The sequence below is a fragment of the Nicotiana tomentosiformis genome, chromosome 10 (genome assembly GCF_000390325.3).
Source record: "Nicotiana tomentosiformis chromosome 10, ASM39032v3, whole genome shotgun sequence".
In the NCBI taxonomy this organism is placed as follows: Eukaryota; Viridiplantae; Streptophyta; class Magnoliopsida; order Solanales; family Solanaceae; genus Nicotiana; species Nicotiana tomentosiformis.
Window position 1 is genome coordinate 78,344,967 of NC_090821.1, and position 21,035 is coordinate 78,366,001.

At 35.8% G+C, this 21,035-nt stretch overlaps 4 protein-coding genes across 4 annotated transcripts; 3 read left to right on the forward strand and 1 right to left on the reverse strand.

Annotated features, from left to right (window-relative positions):
• The first annotated feature begins 1,020 nt into the window (after positions 1-1,020).
• LOC138900439 (uncharacterized) lies at positions 1,021-1,335 on the forward strand. The gene has a single exon (XM_070187183.1). The coding sequence runs from the start codon at positions 1,021-1,023 to the stop codon at positions 1,333-1,335; it is 315 nt and encodes a 104-aa protein (XP_070043284.1).
• Positions 1,336-1,497: 162 nt separating this feature from the next.
• LOC138900440 (uncharacterized) lies at positions 1,498-2,148 on the forward strand. The gene is made up of 2 exons (XM_070187184.1): positions 1,498-1,834; positions 2,063-2,148. The coding sequence occupies exons 1-2, from the start codon at positions 1,498-1,500 to the stop codon at positions 2,146-2,148; spliced, it is 423 nt and encodes a 140-aa protein (XP_070043285.1).
• A 2,815-nt stretch (positions 2,149-4,963) lies between these two features.
• Positions 4,964-8,903, forward strand: LOC104102770 (uncharacterized protein At1g66480-like). Its single transcript, XM_009610588.4, has 2 exons — positions 4,964-5,738; positions 8,583-8,903. Exons 1-2 carry the CDS (start codon positions 5,076-5,078, stop codon positions 8,640-8,642), a joined length of 723 nt encoding a protein of 240 aa, XP_009608883.1. The 5' UTR covers positions 4,964-5,075; the 3' UTR covers positions 8,643-8,903.
• A 1,367-nt stretch (positions 8,904-10,270) lies between these two features.
• Positions 10,271-19,644, reverse strand: LOC104102771 (putative 1-phosphatidylinositol-3-phosphate 5-kinase FAB1C). Its single transcript, XM_009610589.4, has 11 exons — positions 17,924-19,644; positions 16,254-17,048; positions 15,977-16,130; positions 15,552-15,896; positions 14,069-14,779; positions 13,638-13,972; positions 13,382-13,508; positions 13,100-13,261; positions 11,415-12,947; positions 11,016-11,282; positions 10,271-10,798 (listed from the first exon to the last, which is right to left on the reverse strand). Exons 1-11 carry the CDS (start codon positions 18,439-18,441, stop codon positions 10,544-10,546), a joined length of 5,202 nt encoding a protein of 1,733 aa, XP_009608884.1. The 5' UTR covers positions 18,442-19,644; the 3' UTR covers positions 10,271-10,543.
• Positions 19,645-21,035: the final 1,391 nt, after the last annotated feature.

A 21,035-nucleotide genomic window follows, 5' to 3' on the forward strand; every position in this document is an offset into this window, starting at 1 on the left:
GTGGAGAGTACGGACGAGGAAGAGAGGCAGATGAACAGAGTAAGCTATAAGGAAGCTAAGAAGGTGGTGAAGTTAGCGGTCACAGAAATGAAGAATACAGCATTTGGTCGCATGTATGAAGAACTGGGGGACAAAGGCGGAGATAAGAAGTTGTTCCGGCTGGCCAAAGCGAGAGAGAAGACGACTCGTGATCAAGACCAAGTGAGGTGCATCAAGGACGAGGAAGGCAGAGAGTTAATGGAAGACGTGCATATTAAGCGGAGGTGGCAGACGTACTTCCATAAGATGCCGAATGAAGAAGGGGACCGAGACATTGTGCTAGGAGAATTGGAGCACTCCGAGTGTCACCGAGATTTCAGCTACAGTAGGCGCATTAGAGTCGAGGAGGTTGTCGGGGCTATGCGTAAAATGAGCAGGGGCAAAGCGACAGGGCCAGACGAAATTCCAGTAGAATTTTGGAGGTATGTGGGTAGAACAGGATTGGAGTGGCTAACTGGGATGTTTAATGTTATTTTCAAGATGAAAGAGATGCTAGAGGAATGGAGGTAGAGTACGATGATTCCGCTATACAAGAACAAAGGCGATATCCAGAAATGTAACAACTATAGGGGCATCAAGCTACTGAGTCATACCATAAAAGTGTGGGAGGGAGTAGTGGAAGCGAGGTTGAGGAGGCTGGTGTCGATATCCGATAACCAGTTTGGGTTTATGCCTGGTCGTTCCACTACGGAAGCTATCCATCTTATTCGGAGGTTGGTGGAACTGTACAGGGACAGGAGAAAGGATTTTCACATGGTGTTTATTGACCTAGAAAAAGCTTATGACAAGGTACCTAGGGAAGTTCTTTGGAGATTCCTGGAAGTGAAAAGTGTTCTGGTGGCTTATATTAGGGTGATTAAGGATATGTATGATAGATCTAAGACTCGGGTTAGTACAGTGGGGGGCGACTCAGAGCATTTTCCGGTTGTTATAGGGCTACACTAAAGATCTGCGCTCAGCCCGTTCTTATTTGCTATGACGATGGACGCACTGACACACCATATTCAAGGGGAGGTGCCATGGTGTATGTTATTCGCTGATGATATAGTTCAGATTGATGAGACGCGAGGTGGTGTTAACGAGAGATTGGAGGTTTGGAGACGGACCCTTGAGTCTAAAGGATTCAAGTTGAGCAAGACTAAGACTGAATACGTGGAGTTCAAGTTCAGCGGTCTGCCAGGTGAAGCAGACATAGACGTGAGTCTTGACTCTCAAGTCATCCCAAAGAAAGGCAACTTCAAGTACCTGGGGTCGATTATTCAGGGGGATAGGGATATTAACGAGGATGTTACGTAATGTATAGAAGTGAGGTGGATAAAATTGAGGCTAGCGTCTGGTGTCCTGTGTGACATAAAGGTGCCTCCGTAACTTAAAAGAAAGTTCTATAGAGCGGTGGTTAGGCCGGCCATGATATATGGGGCAGAGTGTTGGCCAGTCAAAAATTTTCATACACAGAAGATGAAAGTTGCAGAGATGAGGATGTTGAGATGGATGTGCGGACGCACTAAGCTAGATAAGATTAGGAATGAAGATATTCGGGTGAAGGTAGGCATGGCTCCCATGGAAGACAAGATGCGGGAAGCTAGGCTTAGATGGTTCGGGCACGTGAGGAGGAGGAGACTGGATGCACCAGTAAGGAGGTGTGAACGACTGGCCTTGACGGGTATGAGACGAGGTAGAGGGCGACCTAAGAAATATTGGGGAGAGGTGATCAGGCAGGACATGATGCGGACAGAGATTTCCGAGGGCATGGCCCTTGACAGGAAGTTATGGAGGTCGAGCATTAGTGCTGTAGGTTAGGAGATAGGAGGCTAGTATATTAGTATTTTGTTTTAGGCTGCTAGTGGCTCCAGTTGTGTTCTTAATACTTCATTAGGGTCGTAAGTTAGGTTGTAGTATGTTTAGTGGCCCTTTGTGTACATATTATCCCCTTGCGTCTGTAGTACTGTGCCTTTGTTACTACTTAGTGTTACTACTTGCTCTTTATTTTCTAGTTATTGTGTTGATGCTGTTATCTTTCTAGATTCCGTTGCTGTTACTGATACACTGTCTTTTTCCTTCTTGTGCCGAGGGTCTACCGGAAACAACCTCTCTACTCCTCTGGAGTAGGGGTAAGGTCTGCATATACACTACCCTCCACAGACCCCACTTGTGGGATCTCACTAGGTTGTTGTTGTTGTTGTTGTTAGTATTATTGCGTACAGGTTAATGTGAGTGACCTGCCTTAGCCTCGTCACTACTTCGCCGAGGTTAGGCTCGGCATTTACCAGTACATGAGGTCGGTTGTACTGATACTACACTCTGTACTTTTTGTGCAGATTTCGGAGTTGGTCCCAGTGGTGTACCATAAACTTGCTCGGATTTCAGCTACCAGAGGAGACTTAAGGTATAGCCTCACGACGTCCGCAGTTCTGAAATTCCCGGCTACTTTACTTTAGTAGTGTGTTTGTTTACAGACAGCTTTATTTTATTCACCTTTATTTGTAATAATCTAGAAGCTCGTGCACTTGTGACACTAATTCTGGGATGGTATTTAGATACCGTTATTTTTATGGATTATTCACTACAATTCAGACCTTACTTCCGCATTTATTTTCTTGTTATTAATAAATTAAAAAATTATTTTAAAATGGATAATATTATTCTAACGTTGGCTTGCCTAGCATGTGAAATGTTAAGCGCCATCACAGTCCCGGAGGTGGGAATTTCGGGTCGTGACACATTTTAAAAGTTAGCATAGGAACATAACCTTGAGGAGATCTAGAAATTCTTACAATTTCATAATTAGAACATCAAGTTAGACCGTAGGTAGTAATTAAAGTCATATTCAAAGGTTTAATTATTTATAATGTAAACAAAAATAATTATCAGTCTACCATAATTTTCCTTTACCTGGTATAATCTATTTATAATGTAAACAACAAGAGAGATATCTCGAACTCAACCTTTGTGCTTTGCCATAAATATGAGTTATTATTTCGCTTTGTGGCTAGTTTTAGGTTCCATTGACACCAATGAGAATATTGCAAAAATAAAATTATCACTATGAGATTTGAGAAAATTTTAGTCTTTTTTCATGTAATGTTTCTTAATTAATATCTAGCGATTATCTATAATTATTTAGAAGGCTTAAATTTTAAGGTTAATTACATATCATTCAAATAACTCAGATATTTAACATGGTTAATGTCAAATATCAAAATCAAAATGGAGTCATACTGGGAAAAATAATTCACTGGCTAAATTATTTTTAAAATTTTTAGATAGCCAACTAAAATGAGTTTGAATTAAGGATAATATATTCACTTATATTATTATAAAAATAATTATTATTGAAAAATAAAGTTTTAGAAACTGAAATTTTAAAAAAGAAATATTTTTTAAGAGATATCAACACACAAAATAAGAGTTCAAGTAGTAGTAAAAGAGTCAAGTCGTATCCAAAGAGTCATTCATAGTCTCAACATTTGATTGTTTTGCCAATAATTATGAGTTATTATTTTGCTTCCTCACTATTTTTAGGATCCAATGACACCGGCGAGAATGATATCAAAAAACAAAAATAGAAGAAATTGTTAAATTGTTTTCATGTAGTGTTTATTATTAATATCCAATGATTATCTATATTTACCGAAAAAGTTTAAATTTTAAGATTATTTACATATAATCCAAATAACTTAAATATTTGACATGATTAATGTTCGCGCATCCGCGCGGTTGCTAATACTAGTGATTTATACTCTCCGTTTCAATTTATGTGAACTCTTTTGACTGGGCACGGAGATTAAGAAAAGAGAGAAGACTTTTGAATTTGTGGTGTAAAATGAGACACATATATTTTGTGTGGTTATAAATTATTGCATAAAGGTAAATTATTTTCAAATAGGGAAAGAAGTCATTCTTTTTTGTATGGACTAAAAAGGAAATAGGTTCATATAAATTAAAACGGAAAAAATATAATAAAAAATTTACATGTATTCATGATTTTACGTGTATTACAAAGAATAATATTTTATAGGTTGCCATAACCAATTTGTAGACTTTGCAAATTAGAATAAGTCCGTCCATGTTCGGTGAAGTTTTGATCATTTCTCTTACATGAAAACACAGTCAAAAAAGCACATGAAATGAAGACAAAAATGGGGTTTGTCACCATTTCACGGATCCACACCATGACTTACGTACCTGTTATCATTACCCCAATCTTATTTAATTATAATTAATTAACCAATGAGATTACATTAATTTGAAATTATAGCCTTACCAAATTACTCTTATACTCATATTTCCCACTAATCACGGGCTTGCTTTCTCTTCTTTCTTTCTTTTTAAACTTATTTTCTTTTATTTATTTGTGAAAGAATATGAACGAGATCGAGACGATGAGCGCGCATTTTAAATTATCGAAGCTTTTGAGCATTTTCCTTGAGAATTAGAAATCACATGCATGACAAGCTTTGTAAATTATGCCTTTATATTCAAATTAATATAATGAACTTAATCGTTAGAATATTTGTTTACGCACCTAATGGACAAAAACCATAGCGAAAATATAAATTTTGCTAAAGGTGTTCAGAATTTAAAACGATATATTTGATCGGAAAAACAAAAGAAGATCACAACGCACAAGACAAGGGAAAAAAGAATAAAAACAAAACAAAAATATAAAAAACTTTTTACAGTAATCTTTTTCAAAATTGTAAAAAGGAGTCGGCATTTTAAAACCTGCACTCTTTCTTTGACCCAGAAACACCGCAAACTCTAGCAAAAAACAAGCAATTACTACTCCTTATTTAATACCCATGTTGCCATTTATGCTCAACTCGTGCCAAGATTTCAAGATGGTTCCAAGAAACATATCCACAATTAAAAAAACAAAACCCCAAAACGAGCCTTATTTACTATAAATATTGTTTCTAATTATTTGGTTGTTAGATCTGATTATATACTACTACTATATAATAGGAGTAGGAAGAAACAGAACCCCAAAGCTTACAACAAGTCACAAAGACAAAACAGAAAAACAAAAGGCAAAAATGGGGAATACTCTAGGTGGAAAAAAGACAACAAAAGTGATGAAAATCGATGGACAAACCATGAAATTCAAGACACCTATCTATGCAAACGAGGTTCTAAGAAATTATCCTACTATGGTATTATTAGAATCCGAATCAGTGAAGCATTTTGGGGTCAGAGCAAAGCCATTGGAACCACAACAAGAGTTGAAACCCAAAAGGCTCTATTTCCTAGTTGAGTTACCTAAGTATCCCGAAGAGAAAACCCCGAGGAGGGTCCGTTCAGGGATCCAAATGAGCGCTAAAGATAGGCTCGAAACCCTAATGTTAGCTCGGAGATCTGTGTCTGACTTGTCAATCTTGAAGCCTCCCAGTATTATTACAGAAGAGTCGTCATATCATAATAACTATGCTTCAGGCTCAGTACTTAATAATAGTAAGACGGAGAACGGTGGTGGGCCCGTGAGGCTAAAGTTGAGGTTGCCTAGAGCTGAGGTGGAGAAACTGATGATGGAGAGTAAAGAAGAAGGAGATGTTGCCGAGAAAATTATGCGACTTTGCTTGGTCAACAATGGTGGTGGTGGAGACATGTTTCAGAGTAAAAGTGGTCCGTTGTTGGAAGAACAAAGTAATTGGAAGAATAACAATGGAGGAATAATTAAGAAAGGAATCAGATCTCGAGAGGTAATGTTCTCTTCCTTATAGACATTGATCCACTATTCATGTTATGTTTTCTTTACATTCTTTTTTTGTCCATGTCTAATCGTGATTCTAAACTTAAGGAAAAAAGAAAGAAGAATTAACCTAAATAGTAGCTCATTTAATTATTTAATCTAAAAATATATATAACCACGTGTAATTAGTGTATAATTATCGTATACCGGCTAGAAAAAGTACACAATGAAACTGACCGGCTATTTGTGTAAAGATCCCAAAAAATAATGAGTTACTATTATTAATCGGTGGTTTTAAAAATACTTACACTATCAAGCCACGTATTATTGTAATATTTATCACGTATTATTGTAACCAATAGTGGATTGTTCTAGTGATGAACATACTCAACTTCTAACCAAGAGGTTGTGAGTTCGAGTCACCCCAAGAGCAAGGTGGAGAGTTCTTGGAGTTGGAGGGAGGGAGTCGAGGGTCTATCAGAAACAGTCTCTCTACCACAGGGTAGGGTTAAGGTCTGCGTACACACAACTCTCCCCAGACTCCACTAGTGGGATTATACTTCAATGTATAGGTTAAACTCTAAAATAAAATTAATTAATTAATTAGTATATAATAAATGTTGTTTAAGTTAAAATAATTTACGTTTTTTTTTAGTAAAAGAAGAACTCAATTTGTAGACTACTACATGATCCTATAGTGTAGCTGTGAACTTGATATAACTAAGTTATATTCACAAAATATGTACTCGAACATGATGCATATATCAAATTAATAAGTGATGAATGATATATGTGTCTTTTACGCAATTTTTACATGGCATTTAATCATAATTAATACATACACAAAAGAAATTATCACTTAAACATGATATATTAACATGGTTTGGTGCATGGACCTCGTTTGAGTGAGTTTTTTGGTAAAATAATTCTTGTATTGTGTGATATATTTTTAGTGGGAAAAAAAAATTAAGGCAAATTTTAGTAAAAGATAGGTATATGGAGACTTTTCTAGTTTCTCAAATTTGACTTCTCATTTCCTCAACTAGTGTTGTCTTTTGCTTATAATTCAGAAACTGCATGGTCAAATCAATTTTGCTAAATTACATGAGTGTGAAAAGCTTTCCCTTTATTGAATTTAATTTCCAGAATGACTGCTTCATTCTGAAATTCTTGTTTTACTTCGATCATCGACCAAAGTCAAACTTTGATGAGTTCAACTTTTTCTTATTTATATTAAATTTTGTATCCATATAGAGGATAAAAATATAAAATTTAGTCCCTTTCCCTATAAAAAAAACAAGAAACTGGTTACTGGAAAAGGAAATTTTGTTTCCATATGTGATAAGATAATGTATACGTACATGTACGTAATGCTAGAAAATATTAGTAACTAGATTTTTAAGACCAATTAAAAGAAAATAAATGAAAGATATTGAAGTTGAAGTGTGAATAGTGCCTTATCAACTAATTCGTTACCTAACGGCTACCAAGAATGGTTTTTAAAAATCTATTTTGGTTTTTTGTCAACTTTCCTCAGAGCATTATACATCATTTTTCTTTTATGGATAAGATTTACATGAGTTTGTGGATGATATCAAGAATAATTCCCAAAAGAAAAATCATTATTAAAAACATTTGAATTTCTTACGTACTTTTTTTTTAAAACGTACATATAAAAAAAGCCGTCGAACCTATTTTCGACTAATACAATCCTGACAGATTTTGCAGGAAATGTTCGTATTTTTAGTGGTATATTAAGTTCCGCTATTGAGATGGTTCGAACTCAAATACAAATTTTAGGAATAAATAATCTTTTGATAAGAAGTACTATACTCTCTCTAGTGAACCTATCTAATATAAATTTAAATTAGTCGAGTTAGTAGAAATAAGCAGTGTGGTGAGTGTAACAAACAGAATTGTCTATACACCAAATTAAACCAAACTTTCACTGCCCTGAGACACGTGTCTGGTTTTAATTTGACTGCCTAGCACACGTAATAGATTCTCAAATATTTAATTAATTATTCAGCTCTTCACATTATTACTATATTGATTCATTATAACTAACATGATGTCAAGTTTGGTTGCACGATTACTGACTCAAAAAATTATAAGTAAATATTGTGTCGACATCTAATTCTGATTGAAATTTTATAAAAAAAGTAACTGGATTTAACTTGAAGTAAAGGTACAATACCGAGCTCGAGATATTAAATGTATGTGTTTGTTATATATCAAGTGAAAAAATTTTGGTTTGCCAAATTGAATTTTACCTGTTATTGACTTGGCAAGAATAGTTAATAGTTTGACTATTTTTAGTAAAAGTATGTTAATCGACTTTGGGTTGGATTAATTCTTCCCTAGCAGTGGAAGGTATTCCCCAATTTCCATGACCAACTTTTCTTTTTTATTCTATTTAGGCATGATAACAATAGTCTCGAGTTTGTTTGATTTCGGTTTGATTTTTTTTTTTTAGTTAAAATCAAATCGAACCAAACCAAATATGGTCAGGGTTTTTTTTCTACTACCAAACCAAATATGATCGGATTTTTTTTTCCAATACCAAACCATAGTTGGATTTTTTTTCTAGGTTTTAAGGATTATCGGATTGGTGTGATTTGTCGGTTTCATTTTTATACCCCTAAGGATAAAAAAAAGGAAAAGGTTAGGCATTTTGGACACGAAAAAGTACTCGTTAATTACCATTAGTGGTTTTTTTTTTTTTGGTTCATTTTTACCAACCCAACATTATTGAAACACCCAAACAAGCTGTTACAGATAATCTTGAAAAAATTGTATATAATCTCCTATTTGTTAGTAATTTTTTTTCTTCTTTTTGTTGAATGAATTGCAGAAACGTGTAGGATTCTTGCCAATTACAGAAGGGGAGATTCAATTAGCAGTGGCTTCTTAACAAATTAAAGAGGAGAAAAATAAATCCATTTATTATATTTCTATCTTTTGTAGTGTACAACAGTACAAGTACTCCTCTCCGAATTCCCAGGCAAACTTTCTCAGATATTTACTACTATTATGTATTAGTCTTTTATTTATGTATAGTAAAATCAGGAAGCTGAGAATTATATGCCCTTTGTGAATTATGTGAGAGACAGCTTACAATATATTCCTGTTTTTTTATATAAAACTATGGTGTGCGCACATTATATTACTGTTATATCCATTTTTATTTTTATTTTTTATTTTGTTTTGAACCGTTCCTTAGTATGTCAAACAACCAAAAGAAAGCAAAGGAAAAATTAAGATACATTCTGGATGTTTGATATTTTCAAAACTTAGGCGCTTAAACAGCAAGTGTTCAAAATTGATATGGTTTAAAATAGATTAACAAAAGTCAAAGAGTCTTATCTTAGGCCAAGATTTAAAACAAATTATTTGATGCGTCGGCTGAAATTCAAAAATAGTCAGATTTATAAGTGTTAATTTAAAAATAGACACAGTTTTAAAAGTAATTAAAATTTAGTCACTTTTTATGTAAAAATAAATTTGAACGAAACACTTTTCGAATTTCGAAAAATATTTCAACACAATATACTAATATAATATGCTGGAAGTTCATACACATGTGCTCCAATCTCCGATATATTATACTGGAACTTTCCGTATGCTGGAGTTGGAAGTTCATACACAGGCACCAATCTCCGGTATATTATGCCGGAATTTTTCGTGCAGCAGCAAAATAGTGGCTATATTTCAATAACTTTACAAACACTGACTATTTTTCAATTACCAATCCGAAAATTAACTAGATCTTGACATTTAGGATCACATGTACCCGACAAGAGAATGTGTTGTAGTATATAATAATAAGAATAACAATGTTGAAGGATTGTTCTTAATCTTTTTCACATGGCAGACAAAATCTCCATAAAAAATCTGGTATCATAAAGTCATAAAGTCAATTCTATTATTTTTCCACAAGGGTCTATTACGTTTTATTTATTTTTTATTAAAGAATTTCCCTTTTCTCCATTACAAGAGAAGTGACAGGAATAAAATAGTGCCCTACTCTTTCTTGAATGGTAATAAAGTTGATGTACGTAAAAAAAAGTGGAACATGATTTGGAGTTTATCCCATAGTCAAGATTAATTTACAATTGTTTTGGAAAGACTCTCCTACTATACTTCCCACAAATGTAAAAGGAAATGTGGGAGGAAAAGGCTGAGCTCTTTTAAGAAGACAATTCTTTTAAGATGAAGTTTAAGCTCTACACACCAATTATGTAATAATTAAGCGTTAATTTTTATGATAAGCTTAACTGATAACCTGCTAAAATGAGACAACTAACCTATTATCAACAACAAATCCAGTGTAATCCCACAAGCAATTTAGGGAGGGACGTAGTGTGTATGCAGACCTTATCCCGACCTTTAATAAGGCAGAGAGGCTGTTTCTGAAGAACCCTCGGCTCGGGAATATAACTAACCTATTATTGTAGGTTAAAATACACTAACAATGGAAAAAGGCTTTACACTAGTGGAAAAGTACTATGCAGAGAGAAGGGGAAGTCTAATGCAAACTGATTTGCAATAAGAGACATTTGATTTCATTTACTCAATGAAGCTTTTGTATAAATGTACAGATGGTCAAATGTACACTTTGCAATATTTCTTAATAAAGATGATAGTCCCTACTTCTCATACACTTTTCCAAGGGGAATTTTAACCCCAGATGGCAAAACAAATATGAACCAACTGGAAAATAACTAACCTTCCTTCATCTGCAATTTTGTGCAATTAGGAAAGTTTGCTTATTGGCAGAAGGCTCTAAGAAAGAATAGAACAAATTCAAGATTTTCAAGATGACCATTGATCTGGTACCGTGAGAAAATAGGTTGTCATCGCTTTTCTGAATCTTTTCTTGTATTGTAGTGGAGAAATAATAGTCGGGGATTCATTCTTCGGTCCTCCAAGTATGCCGGATGCCTTTACCCATGTCTCTAAGTGCTTGTCCCAAGTATACTGCCTCATGAAGTCTATGATCCCCAAGACTAACTCTTTTCGCTCTTCGTCCACCCCAACCAGCAAAGAGTAGTCCATCACATCAACAGACTGTCAAAAACAAAAAACTTTATTCAATCATCGTTGAAATTTACACTTAAAGGGAGATTCACCAGTTGCGCTCCCTCAAGTTGTTCATCATAAAGTGCTCACTAAACTTGAGTTGTGGCTATGTTCCTTTATTGCATTTATGAAATTGCAAAATTCTCATTTAACTTAAAAATCTATATCACAATCTAGAGAGAGATAGGAAGCAAAAGTAGCTTACTGCCAAAAAGGATGTATCGTTCCAAACAGCTCGCTCCAGGCTTCTTTTTGCTTTGCTTCCAAGAAATATGGGTTTCGTATGCAATGTTTCTAAAAGATTCATATCCAGCAACACTTTGTTTGCCCCAGTTGTATCTGCATTGTAGCGAGATCGTAGAGAACCCTTGAGATCATAGACCCTCGAGATCTTTCTTTCAAAAAAGAGATTCTCCATCACAATTAAATCCATTTTTGTTTCCCTGCCGCCTTTCAAGTGTTTGACCGAAACCTAAAACATTGAATATGAATAGGAATAAGACTTGTGCTACAACTAAAAACTAGTTCGAAAATTAAAGCCACACCATTTTTCACTGTCATAAGAAGGAAGTTTATAGGAGAAAACATGAAAAGGAAGTCGAACCTGGAATATTCCAAGAACTTTAGCAAGGCAAGTTGGACTCTGTGAGCTAATAGAATCTGTTATATATTTGAAGTACTCCGGTGCAAATTCTTCAAAAGAGTCCAACTCAGTTTTCTGAACTTGTTTTATTATGAATCTTTCATCCAATGACTTGGCAAAATAAACATTGCTCTTTCCCCCTTGAGCACTCCATCTTTTGCAACGACTCAAGGAACGTACAAAATCCAGTTCATCAGGACAGCACTTCCTCCTAAGAGCATCAAACTGCTTTGCAAAGTAACAAGTGACAGAAAATTTGACCTTTCTCCCAGCAATCGAAGATTCGTCATCAAAAGAGACCCTTAGGTGAGGAGAACTTTTCGAATCTACAAATAGGGAAGTAATTGTACTGGAAGCATCTTCAGAACCATAGCTACCATAATGCATATAATCCATGTCGAGGGAGCCAAAGGACTGCCATGCCGAGAGGCGAGGAGCCACTCCAGCCTCCTTATTGATGTCACTTGTGTTCCAACCCCGTCCATACACGCTTGCCTTGTCAGTGACGCAATCATTATATGCTTTCGAACAAAGTGCATAAGATATTATGCTAGTAGGTTCATTGTCATAAACAGCTACGACAACATCTCCATGTGAAACCATCAACCGAGCTCCGTCAGGTATAAGAGATGCATAAGAAATAAACGAGGGCGATGAACCCATAAGAAGATTAAACTTATGAGCTTCACTAGGTGACATCTGAGAATAACTTCTCTGAACACTGGAAACAGGGTCTCTGATCATATTCCTGTAGTCACCAGAAGCATGAAAAGACCTAATTGTTGATAAATGTAATGAAGAAGGCGGCAGTCCCTTCCTGATTCTTTCCTGAAGTCTCAGAGCAGAGTCAAAGGAGTGAACTCTTGCGGGTGACCGTAGCTTTCTAAAAGGAGGGTAATCAAGTTGACTTGGTGGTCTAAAAGAAGCAGCTTCAGATCCTTCTCCTTGCAGCATCAGAAGCAACTGACCTTTTTTGGGAGATCGGTCTGTGCCAGTCCAAGCAGAATCTATCTGATCGGAAAGGACTGATGCAGCTGAAGGAGTTCGTGCCAAGGATGTTTCAGTAGCCACATTCTCTCCTTCCATCTGCATTTCCTGCGTTCTCTCACTATCAGATGAGGTTAACATGGAACTTTCGAGCTCACCAGAACCATAAGGTGATACGCGAGTTTCCTCCTGTTCGGACTGCAAAGCTTTCTCGGTATATTCTTCTAAGTCTGAGAACCCAGGCACAGATTCTTCATAAACATGTTCAAGAGTGTCATTCTTCAGAAACATGTCCCTCCTCCAGTCTATCAGCTCATTACAAGATCCAGAATCCTCTGAACCCACTGAACTAGAACTCTTTTCAAGAAAAGATTTCACAGACAAAAGCCGACGATCCCAAACATGCGAAGCAATCACAAGGGAGTGCCTCAAGTGATTCAGCTCAAGAATGTCTATTGCAGCCTGCCTTGAGTCGAAAGTTTCTTCATCATCCGGTTGAAGAAAGTCCTAGTGTACAGGCAAACAGAAAGCAAAGCAGTAAGGAGAAAGACAGCACTAGTCATGCATGCTTTACTACATAATCTGCAGCAAAACTGCAAAATTATACTCATGAAAGGAAAATGTACAAGTATTAAGATTGATGACCCGTTGTTTCTTACATAGTAATCGTTCTTTTCTTTCATAAGCAGGTCCTTTAACTCCACGATGCAGTCATTCAACTGAGTTGTATATATTTGACATTCTAAAGAGGAACTTTTCTCTTCAATCCTTCGAAAGGCACTGGATATTTCCGCGTACAAAGCTTTGGCTTTACACAGTAACTGCAGGAAAGACAAGACATGTCACACAGAGCTATTGTAAGCAAAAACAAAACCAAAGATATTACAAAAACTCAGAATCATTTCAAGATAGCCACGAAAAGTATTTATAAATTCTGGCACCTCAGCTGCTTCTTTCCTTAGCCATTCCTGTTCTGTGTAGCCACTAAATTCAAGAGTTAATGGGGGCAGACGAACTGACAGAATGTCAATAGGAGAATAGCGGAAGAACGCAACCATACTTCCACACCTGCAAAAGCAAAGTCTATTTTATTCTCTTCACAACAAGATGATGAAGCAATGACTGAATAATCACAGTGATTTCAAACTGTTGGGGAAGCCAACCCTATTCTTAAGGAAAGTACTACACAGTACGGACCCATAATATCGGAGGCAGTCTCTTTGCAGAGAATGACCACAGCTAGCAACACGGTTAGCAGTTGTATGATTTGAAAAACTAAGTTCCAAGAACTTCCCAAATGAGAGTCCCCAAGCAGCATCTGACATTATTACTCTGCGAGTCGCTGGTGGAACTCCCTCTATTTGTGCACACTTAAGACATCGATGCCACATCCAAATCTTTTTGTCCCGTTCACCAGGAAGTGAACTCACCGAGGGAAGGCGTCTAACATTTATGGTAAGATTCCCCTGTTGGTGTGTATAGCAGATGACATGAGCCTCGGCTGGCTCCTTGCATGATTGACAGGAAGACATCTGACATCATGAAGTGAAATACAAAAATAGCATGAAATTATTTTGGGTAAGGGAATATCATGTATTATTGAACTTAGAGACAAAATGATGATTTACCTGACCAAAAAGATCATCCTGAAGATATCGCCCAAGTGGTTTATCAAAAGAGCTATAGAACTTGATGCGAAGTAGCCGAGAACGTTCACACACACTTCCATTTAAAATACATCGACTAGAGAAGGAAACTAATATGCTTTGACGACCGTCCGCAGCTGAATAGAATTCATTGGAGGCTTCGTTTTCATCTGACTTTTCAAGCTTTGACAGCTCTCCTAGGTCTCTGGGCTGACTCTCTTCTTGACCTGAAGTTTCCAGCGATCCTTCATTAGTTTGATCTTTGATTTCAACAAAACCAACAGCTCTCGAATCATGCGCAAGAAACGGTGCTAGATTTTCAAGACCAGCAGTAGAGAGAACATCTCTTGCTCCACAGTCATCTAGGTTAGATTGATCGCCGCATTGAGGGTAATGATGCTCCAACAATGACTCCGGTAAAACTACTTCCACACTGCAATTGGCAGATCCTAGTTGAACATGTGAGTCATTTGCAACTGTCTGCGCTCTTGCAGCCGCAGCAGAATGAGAAATCGCTGAGATAGAATTATCAGCAGATGTACCCTCGGGTGCTGCAGATGCTTTAGGTAGACTAGCACCCTCATCAGCAAGGAACGATGTCTCGAGGGACAGATGATATGCAGCAAATACAGCATACTGAACGACCTTCTTCAGCTTCTTCAGCTCTTCACGACATGAGCCCCTTAGCAAGACCTACATATTGTCAAATGAAAGGATAAGTGACCCTCTATATCTAACTTCAACATTTAATATACAAATAAAGATACAAGACAATATCTTGTCAACTTTGCACATAAGCTTGAGTTGAAACTCGCAAACCCCATATTGGCAGAAGAAAAAAACATGAGAGCTACACATTTAGTGACGAGGGAACCCCATTGAAGTTTCACAACAAGTTTAAACTAATGTTCACAATGCTATTAAAAACGAAATGCTTATAAAAGCATCAAATGTTTCATGGGCTTCAAGCTCAACGCACAACTAAAGCCCCTTGTTTTTATGCGCAATGCAAGAAATTATATATGTAAACACAAACAAAATCTGCTTGGAGTTAGAAATGAAAAAAAAGGGCTATTAAGTTAAATATATGAAGTGAAACATCTTAATTAAGTTCAAATAACAATTTAAATTTCTTAATCAGATGTAAAGATGAAATTTCTGGTTTCTACTTGAAATTGGTGACTAGAAGGGAGAAGCACAAATGGCACAGAAGAAATCATCATATAAATGCCATAACATGAGCATAACCATAAGGGAACCCACTTGAATAAACATATAATTAGAGCAAGGTGGTCAAAGTTAAATAGATGCATGATATTAGTAGTAGTTTAGAGGAACTTTGCATGCTCAAGGAAGTAAAAAAGACGAGTATACCAACAGGTATGCAATATTTAAATCATATTTAGAACTTCAAATAATTCGAATTTCAGTAAACCAATAATGGATTCAAGGTAGGGGAAAATACCGTGCAACCTAAACGCCTAGGACAACCATCAAAAAACATCAGAGTTTTTGATGGCTTCTTGTTTAACTGGTTGGCATGTTCATGCTCTTCAGAAACCTTTTCTAAGCGGAAGAGTTCGCAATGTCCCAATCTTGTTGTGGTTATGTTATCAATGGATGGGGTTACAAGAGCACCAGTGCACCTGGCTATCCGCTCTAGCAGTGGCCCCTTAACATTTAACACCAACGAGATCTCTTTTGCCAGTAGAAGCTCCTGAGCATATGAAGAGACGCTTTTCTCCACAAGCAGCACATTAGGATGGTGAGCCTCTATTCTTGAAACGATCATCTTCAGGTGCTCCTTTTCCTGTTAGGCGAACAGAACATTTTAATCTGTCTCTATTTGCTCTTATCTCATCCATTAACAGATAAAGATCAAGTCAAAACCTGTTGCAATAAGGTGTCAAAAGATGCCAACTGATTGGCAGCTCTTTGGTACTCAAGTGCTCCTCGTAAAATAAGTAATCGGGCATTTTTGTACTGTGAAGTCATGCGCTTGTGTTTGATATTCTTAGTACAAACTACTCCTTTAACGAGGGTGCTGCATTGAACCAAAACTCAATCATGAATCTAACAAAAAACAAACCTGAACCCGCCAGACTTTCACATGATCAGAAAAAATGGAAAATATTAATGTCCGTGTGGTAAGAAGAGAAAAATTCACCTTTCACTTTGGCTTCCTGAAGCTACGCACTTGACCTTTACATAATCACCTGGATCCATGCTGCCTCCTTTACTAGTATCTGGCTTCACATAATTTGCAGCTTGCCATGCTATTGATGTAACTATGTCAATCCAGTCATCAGTGCTGCCTTCCTTCCCTGAATTTATACCTTCACCTTGCAATAGCTGCAAGACAAGAGCCCTGAAATGACCGTGTACAACAGCTCGTAATGGTTCCTTGTGATCCGCTTGCTGTTTCTCCTTTGCAGGGAAAATGCTGGCAAGGCTCCCACTGGAAGAAAATGATGCAGAGGTCTCTCCGATTTCATCATCCTCGTCATCATATGTAAAGAAATTATTTTGTGCCTCGTCATCTTCATCGTCAGGTGGAGGAGGGAACCATAGACGACCATTGTTTTCAAAATCCAATGGTTTTTGCTGCTTCTCAAACTGGTCTTGGTAAATGGACAAATTGTCAACACAGTCATCAGCAGTCTCTAGACCCTCATTTCCTTTCTCAACCCTTCCTAAAACAGCTGACGCTTCATGATCAAGGGGACCATCATTCCGAGACATTGGGGTCTCTTGTTGGTGCTGTACAGAATGCCCAACTCTATTGGAAATAAAACGAATCCTAGAGGGGCTTTTTGAAGGACTAGATCCAACTGATCTGAAACCGTAAAATTCATGTCTAGTACTAATACTACTTGATTCTATATCAGAAGTATCATGACAATAGTCACTTGATGGGCTAAAAGAATGATCCATGAAGTCCCCTCCTTCATCTTCATCACTCCTACAATTATAAGCACAAAAGTAAGATTTCTTAGTTCAAGGAAGCAGCTTTGAAAACACAAGTTGAACATATGTTAGCAATCTCATAAAATCTATGTAGCTTCTGTTTGATGGGTAATTTTTTTCCAAAAAGAAACAGTAGGCTTTATTCGGTAGTCAAATTAACATACATGAAGTTTGTCTTCTCTTTGTTCAATGTTGCTTGAGTGCTACCGAGTACGGTGGCAGATGCCCAGTCAAGTTGCAGGATGAAAAAATTTGGGATGGGGGAACGATAATTGGAAGGTCGCACCATTGTTATGTTCTAGATGATGTGGGAAAAAGAGTACATAAGATTTTTCAAGGAGTAAAGAAGCCCATGTGGAGAATTAGAAGCTCTTTAGTGCTTGTATTTTTTTGTGTCCAAAAAAAAAAAACTTGTTCAGAAAGCTATATATAGATATGTCGGAAATTTAATGATACAACACAAATGTGAAGTTTTTGGCACCACTTTGGTGCAAACGAAATGATCTTTTGACTTGCAAACAAGATAATAGAAAACTGAAAAAACAGATATAAGTTAATATCACATGCCGAATATCTTGGAACGAAACTCCAGCCTTTACACATAAGATTATCGCAACATCAGCTACTTTAAGCCAAGCCAAATCTTGGGATAGATCCAAATCTCTTTTTGAGAAAACAAAGTAAAACCAAGCTCTTATACCCACAATTACGGAAACTAAAACAACTAAATCAATAATTAGATAACAGGTTGATCCTGCCATATTTGATGTTTCATTTAGTATATTAACATACATGGAAAACACAAAATTTCACCCTGGAATAATTACAAGGAAATAAAGAAATCTAACAAATATTGAACCAGATTGTTACCTGCTTGGCGAGTGACGCAAAGACACTGAAGATGGATGACTCGAAAAGGCTGTAAAACTACTCTTACTTGCATCATGCGGAGAATAAACATCAAATCTGTCACTACTGAAATTTGGTGACAGCGGTTCTGGGCTTTCTCTTGGAGATTCAGAAGGATAAACTTTGTCACTAAACTTCCTAGTGCTTTTATGACAATTGCTTAAGTCAGAACAAAATTTGCAAGTCTTGATATCAACCGCAGCCCTCACCAAGCTTTCTGATTCTCCTGATCCAGATGCAACAACATCTGAAGATCCAAAAATGTGCACGCAATCATTGCAGAATACTCGACTGCAACTTAAGCAATGGAACTTGAGGTAAGAATCAGTAAACTTCATCTTGCATTCATAACAGGTTTTGCAACTGTCAGCATCCATCTTGCGTCTGCCAGCCAATGAAGTTGGATCACTCATAACCCACGATATCCAAGTCCTAACCTTCTCTATCAAATCCAGTAGTGAACTATCAGGTACTCCCATAGACCAGAAATCACCCACCAAATATACCGATAATTCGCCTCACTTAGATAAGCCTGACTACAACTCTTCTTCTCCTAATCTAAGAATTTTTGTAATCTGATTTCTTTGTGCTAAAAGAAGAAACTCTATCAAAATATAATGGAATCTATAATCCACAATAAAAAAATGGTGGATTCAGGGTTATATTTAATGTTTTTTTCTTTAAAAATTACACAAAAAGCAGTAAGCTTTTCCCCCAGAAATCACTAAATATCCTCAAGGGGAGAACAGATTACAACAATCTATTTCACACTGAATTTTGATATATACAACCAAAATAGCTTGAAACTTATGACAACAAAAAGATTGAACCTTTGACCAATCTGTTGACTCAAACCTAAAAACCCAACTCAACCAATCCCAGAATCATCAAGATTTGATCCCAAGATCAAATTTTTCATTAAAATCAAGATCAGATCCAGAGGTCAGCACCCAAATAACTACTGAACAAGACTCATATCAGATTCTGCAATTAAATCCTCTAAACCCCAGATAACAATATCTAGAGATAAATAAACAATCCCACCAAAAAAGGAAGAAACTTTTGGAACTTCAGTGAGAAATTAATAGAACCCCAGATCAAGAAACACAAGTATAAAGATTTTTGGGTATAAAAATTGAAACTTTTTAACAAATACAGATTTGTGAGCTGATAAATTTAGCCTGCAAAAACCCCAGAGAGCAATATTTAGAGATAAATAAACAACCCCACCTAAAAAAGGAAGAAACTTTTTGAACTTCAGTGTGAAATAAGAGAACCCCAGATGAAGAAACCGCAAGTATAACAATTTTAGGTAATGAAAAATTGAATCTTTGAGGAAAAAAAAAAAGACAGAGATTTGTGAGCTGATGAATTAAAGAACAAAGAGAATAAGAATGAAAAGGAGAAAAAGGAAGAGTACAGAGGAAGTGGTGGCTCTCATCTCCATGAACATAACATTCATCATCTGTTTCTTCAGCAAAAACATTATTTTCTCTCTCCTTCCCATTTTTCCCGGCATTGCTCTTGCTGCTTTTAATTTCTCACTTCTCTTAACTTAATAACATTAAAATAATCATCTTCCCATTAAAATACATAACCCATAATTTGCATATGATGCTGAAGATTTCAAATACACAGAACCCTTTTCTTCTTCTCAATACTCCAATGTATAAGTAATAATACTACTAGCAGTACAGCATTTGTTCGTGTATTTATCCCAAAAAAAAAAATCATTTCTCTCTCCAACTTTACTTTTAACTGTGCACTTTATCTTACAGTCATGAACATGAGACCTTTTGATTTTGACATTATTTTTTATATTTTATTGTTATTCTGAATTGGATTTGTTTAGTCTACAGTAATGAGTCTATAGTCACATAGTTGTTTTAAGATGTATAGGATTCCCAACCTAAAAATAAAAAATAAAATTTTATAATATGTGTCTTTTATAATTGGCCTTACGTGGTACAAATTTGAATTAATCAAGACTCAAAAAAATACCAAACGTCGAGTAAAAAAAAGGTGTACAGCCGTTAGTTAGAATGAGATTTATTAATAATGTTGGGGGGTTTGTTTATTATTTATTATTTATCATTTAGTTTGTTTGATATTTTTATTTGGAATCTTTTCTTTAAAGGGTATTCAAATTCTTGAGCTACTATTGGTCAGCAACAGCGTATGGAATGAAGTATTTTGGCAGCTTAGTCAGCGACAGTATTAAGATAGTGAAAGACTTTTATTTTATTCATTCGTTTGTTTTGTTCTCTTTTTTCTACTATTATATATTTTATGGTAAGTTTTTAATAAACTTTTTTATATGGTAAGTAATTCACAAGCTGCAACCACTCTCACAATACTAGAATACCTATTATATGGTAATGTCATTTACAGTAGTATTAAGATATAAATATACCATTATGGTATTGAAAAAGGCAAGCTTCTTCGTTAAAAGATGACAACTAAGGTTTATAAAGAGAATTATCCACATGGGATATTTAGACGGTAGAAACTAAGGGGTCGTTTGTTACAATGGATAAGTAAAAATAATTTTGGGATAAAAAATTAATACTGTCTTATTCTTTGTTTGGTTATTAATTCTAGAATAAGTTATTTTAATATTAAAAATAATACCAGGATAACTTATACTTTCAGATGGTGAAATAGTAATCTCAGATAAGTTATCCTACGATAAATCAGTAAAATTAACAATTATAGAATTAATACAACATACTAAACAGTCAATAAGAAATAATACCAGAATAACTCTCGCATAACCTAATCACAGTATAATTAATCTTATCATAACTAATCTCAGCATAACTTGTTTTCAAACCAAACGACCCTTTAGGAGTTAATCCATTTTGTAATAATTCCTACTATCAATAATTCAAATTGTAGGTGCAACAAATTCGTTTCTACATAAAAAGATCCGTAAATCTCCTAAACTATTTTTTTATGGATTTTCTTCGCTCGTCATTTCTTGAACAATTTTTCAACACGGCTTCTTTATTATTGTTTTTCTCATTCAAACTTGTTGAGAAATGCTTTTTTTGAACTGAGAAATAGTTTTTTT

Excerpts from the sequence above, each read along its gene's own strand:
- LOC138900439 (XM_070187183.1), top strand. The coding sequence starts at position 1,021 with ATGGACGCACTGACACACCATATTCAAGGGGAGGTGCCATGGTGTATG.
- LOC138900440 (XM_070187184.1), top strand. The coding sequence starts at position 1,498 with ATGAAAGTTGCAGAGATGAGGATGTTGAGATGGATGTGCGGACGCACT. Across the intron at positions 1,835-2,062 it reads GTCGAGCATTAGTGCTGTAG|ATTCCGTTGCTGTTACTGAT; the intron begins GTTAGGAGATAG and ends TTATCTTTCTAG.
- LOC104102770 (XM_009610588.4), top strand. The coding sequence starts at position 5,076 with ATGGGGAATACTCTAGGTGGAAAAAAGACAACAAAAGTGATGAAAATC. Across the intron at positions 5,739-8,582 it reads AAGGAATCAGATCTCGAGAG|AAACGTGTAGGATTCTTGCC; the intron begins GTAATGTTCTCT and ends AATGAATTGCAG.
- LOC104102771 (XM_009610589.4), bottom strand. The coding sequence starts at position 18,441 with ATGGGAGTACCTGATAGTTCACTACTGGATTTGATAGAGAAGGTTAGG. Across the intron at positions 13,262-13,381 it reads TAAGGAAAGAAGCAGCTGAG|TTACTGTGTAAAGCCAAAGC; the intron begins GTGCCAGAATTT and ends TCTTTCCTGCAG. Across the intron at positions 10,799-11,015 it reads ACGATACATCCTTTTTGGCA|TCTGTTGATGTGATGGACTA; the intron begins GTAAGCTACTTT and ends TGTTTTTGACAG.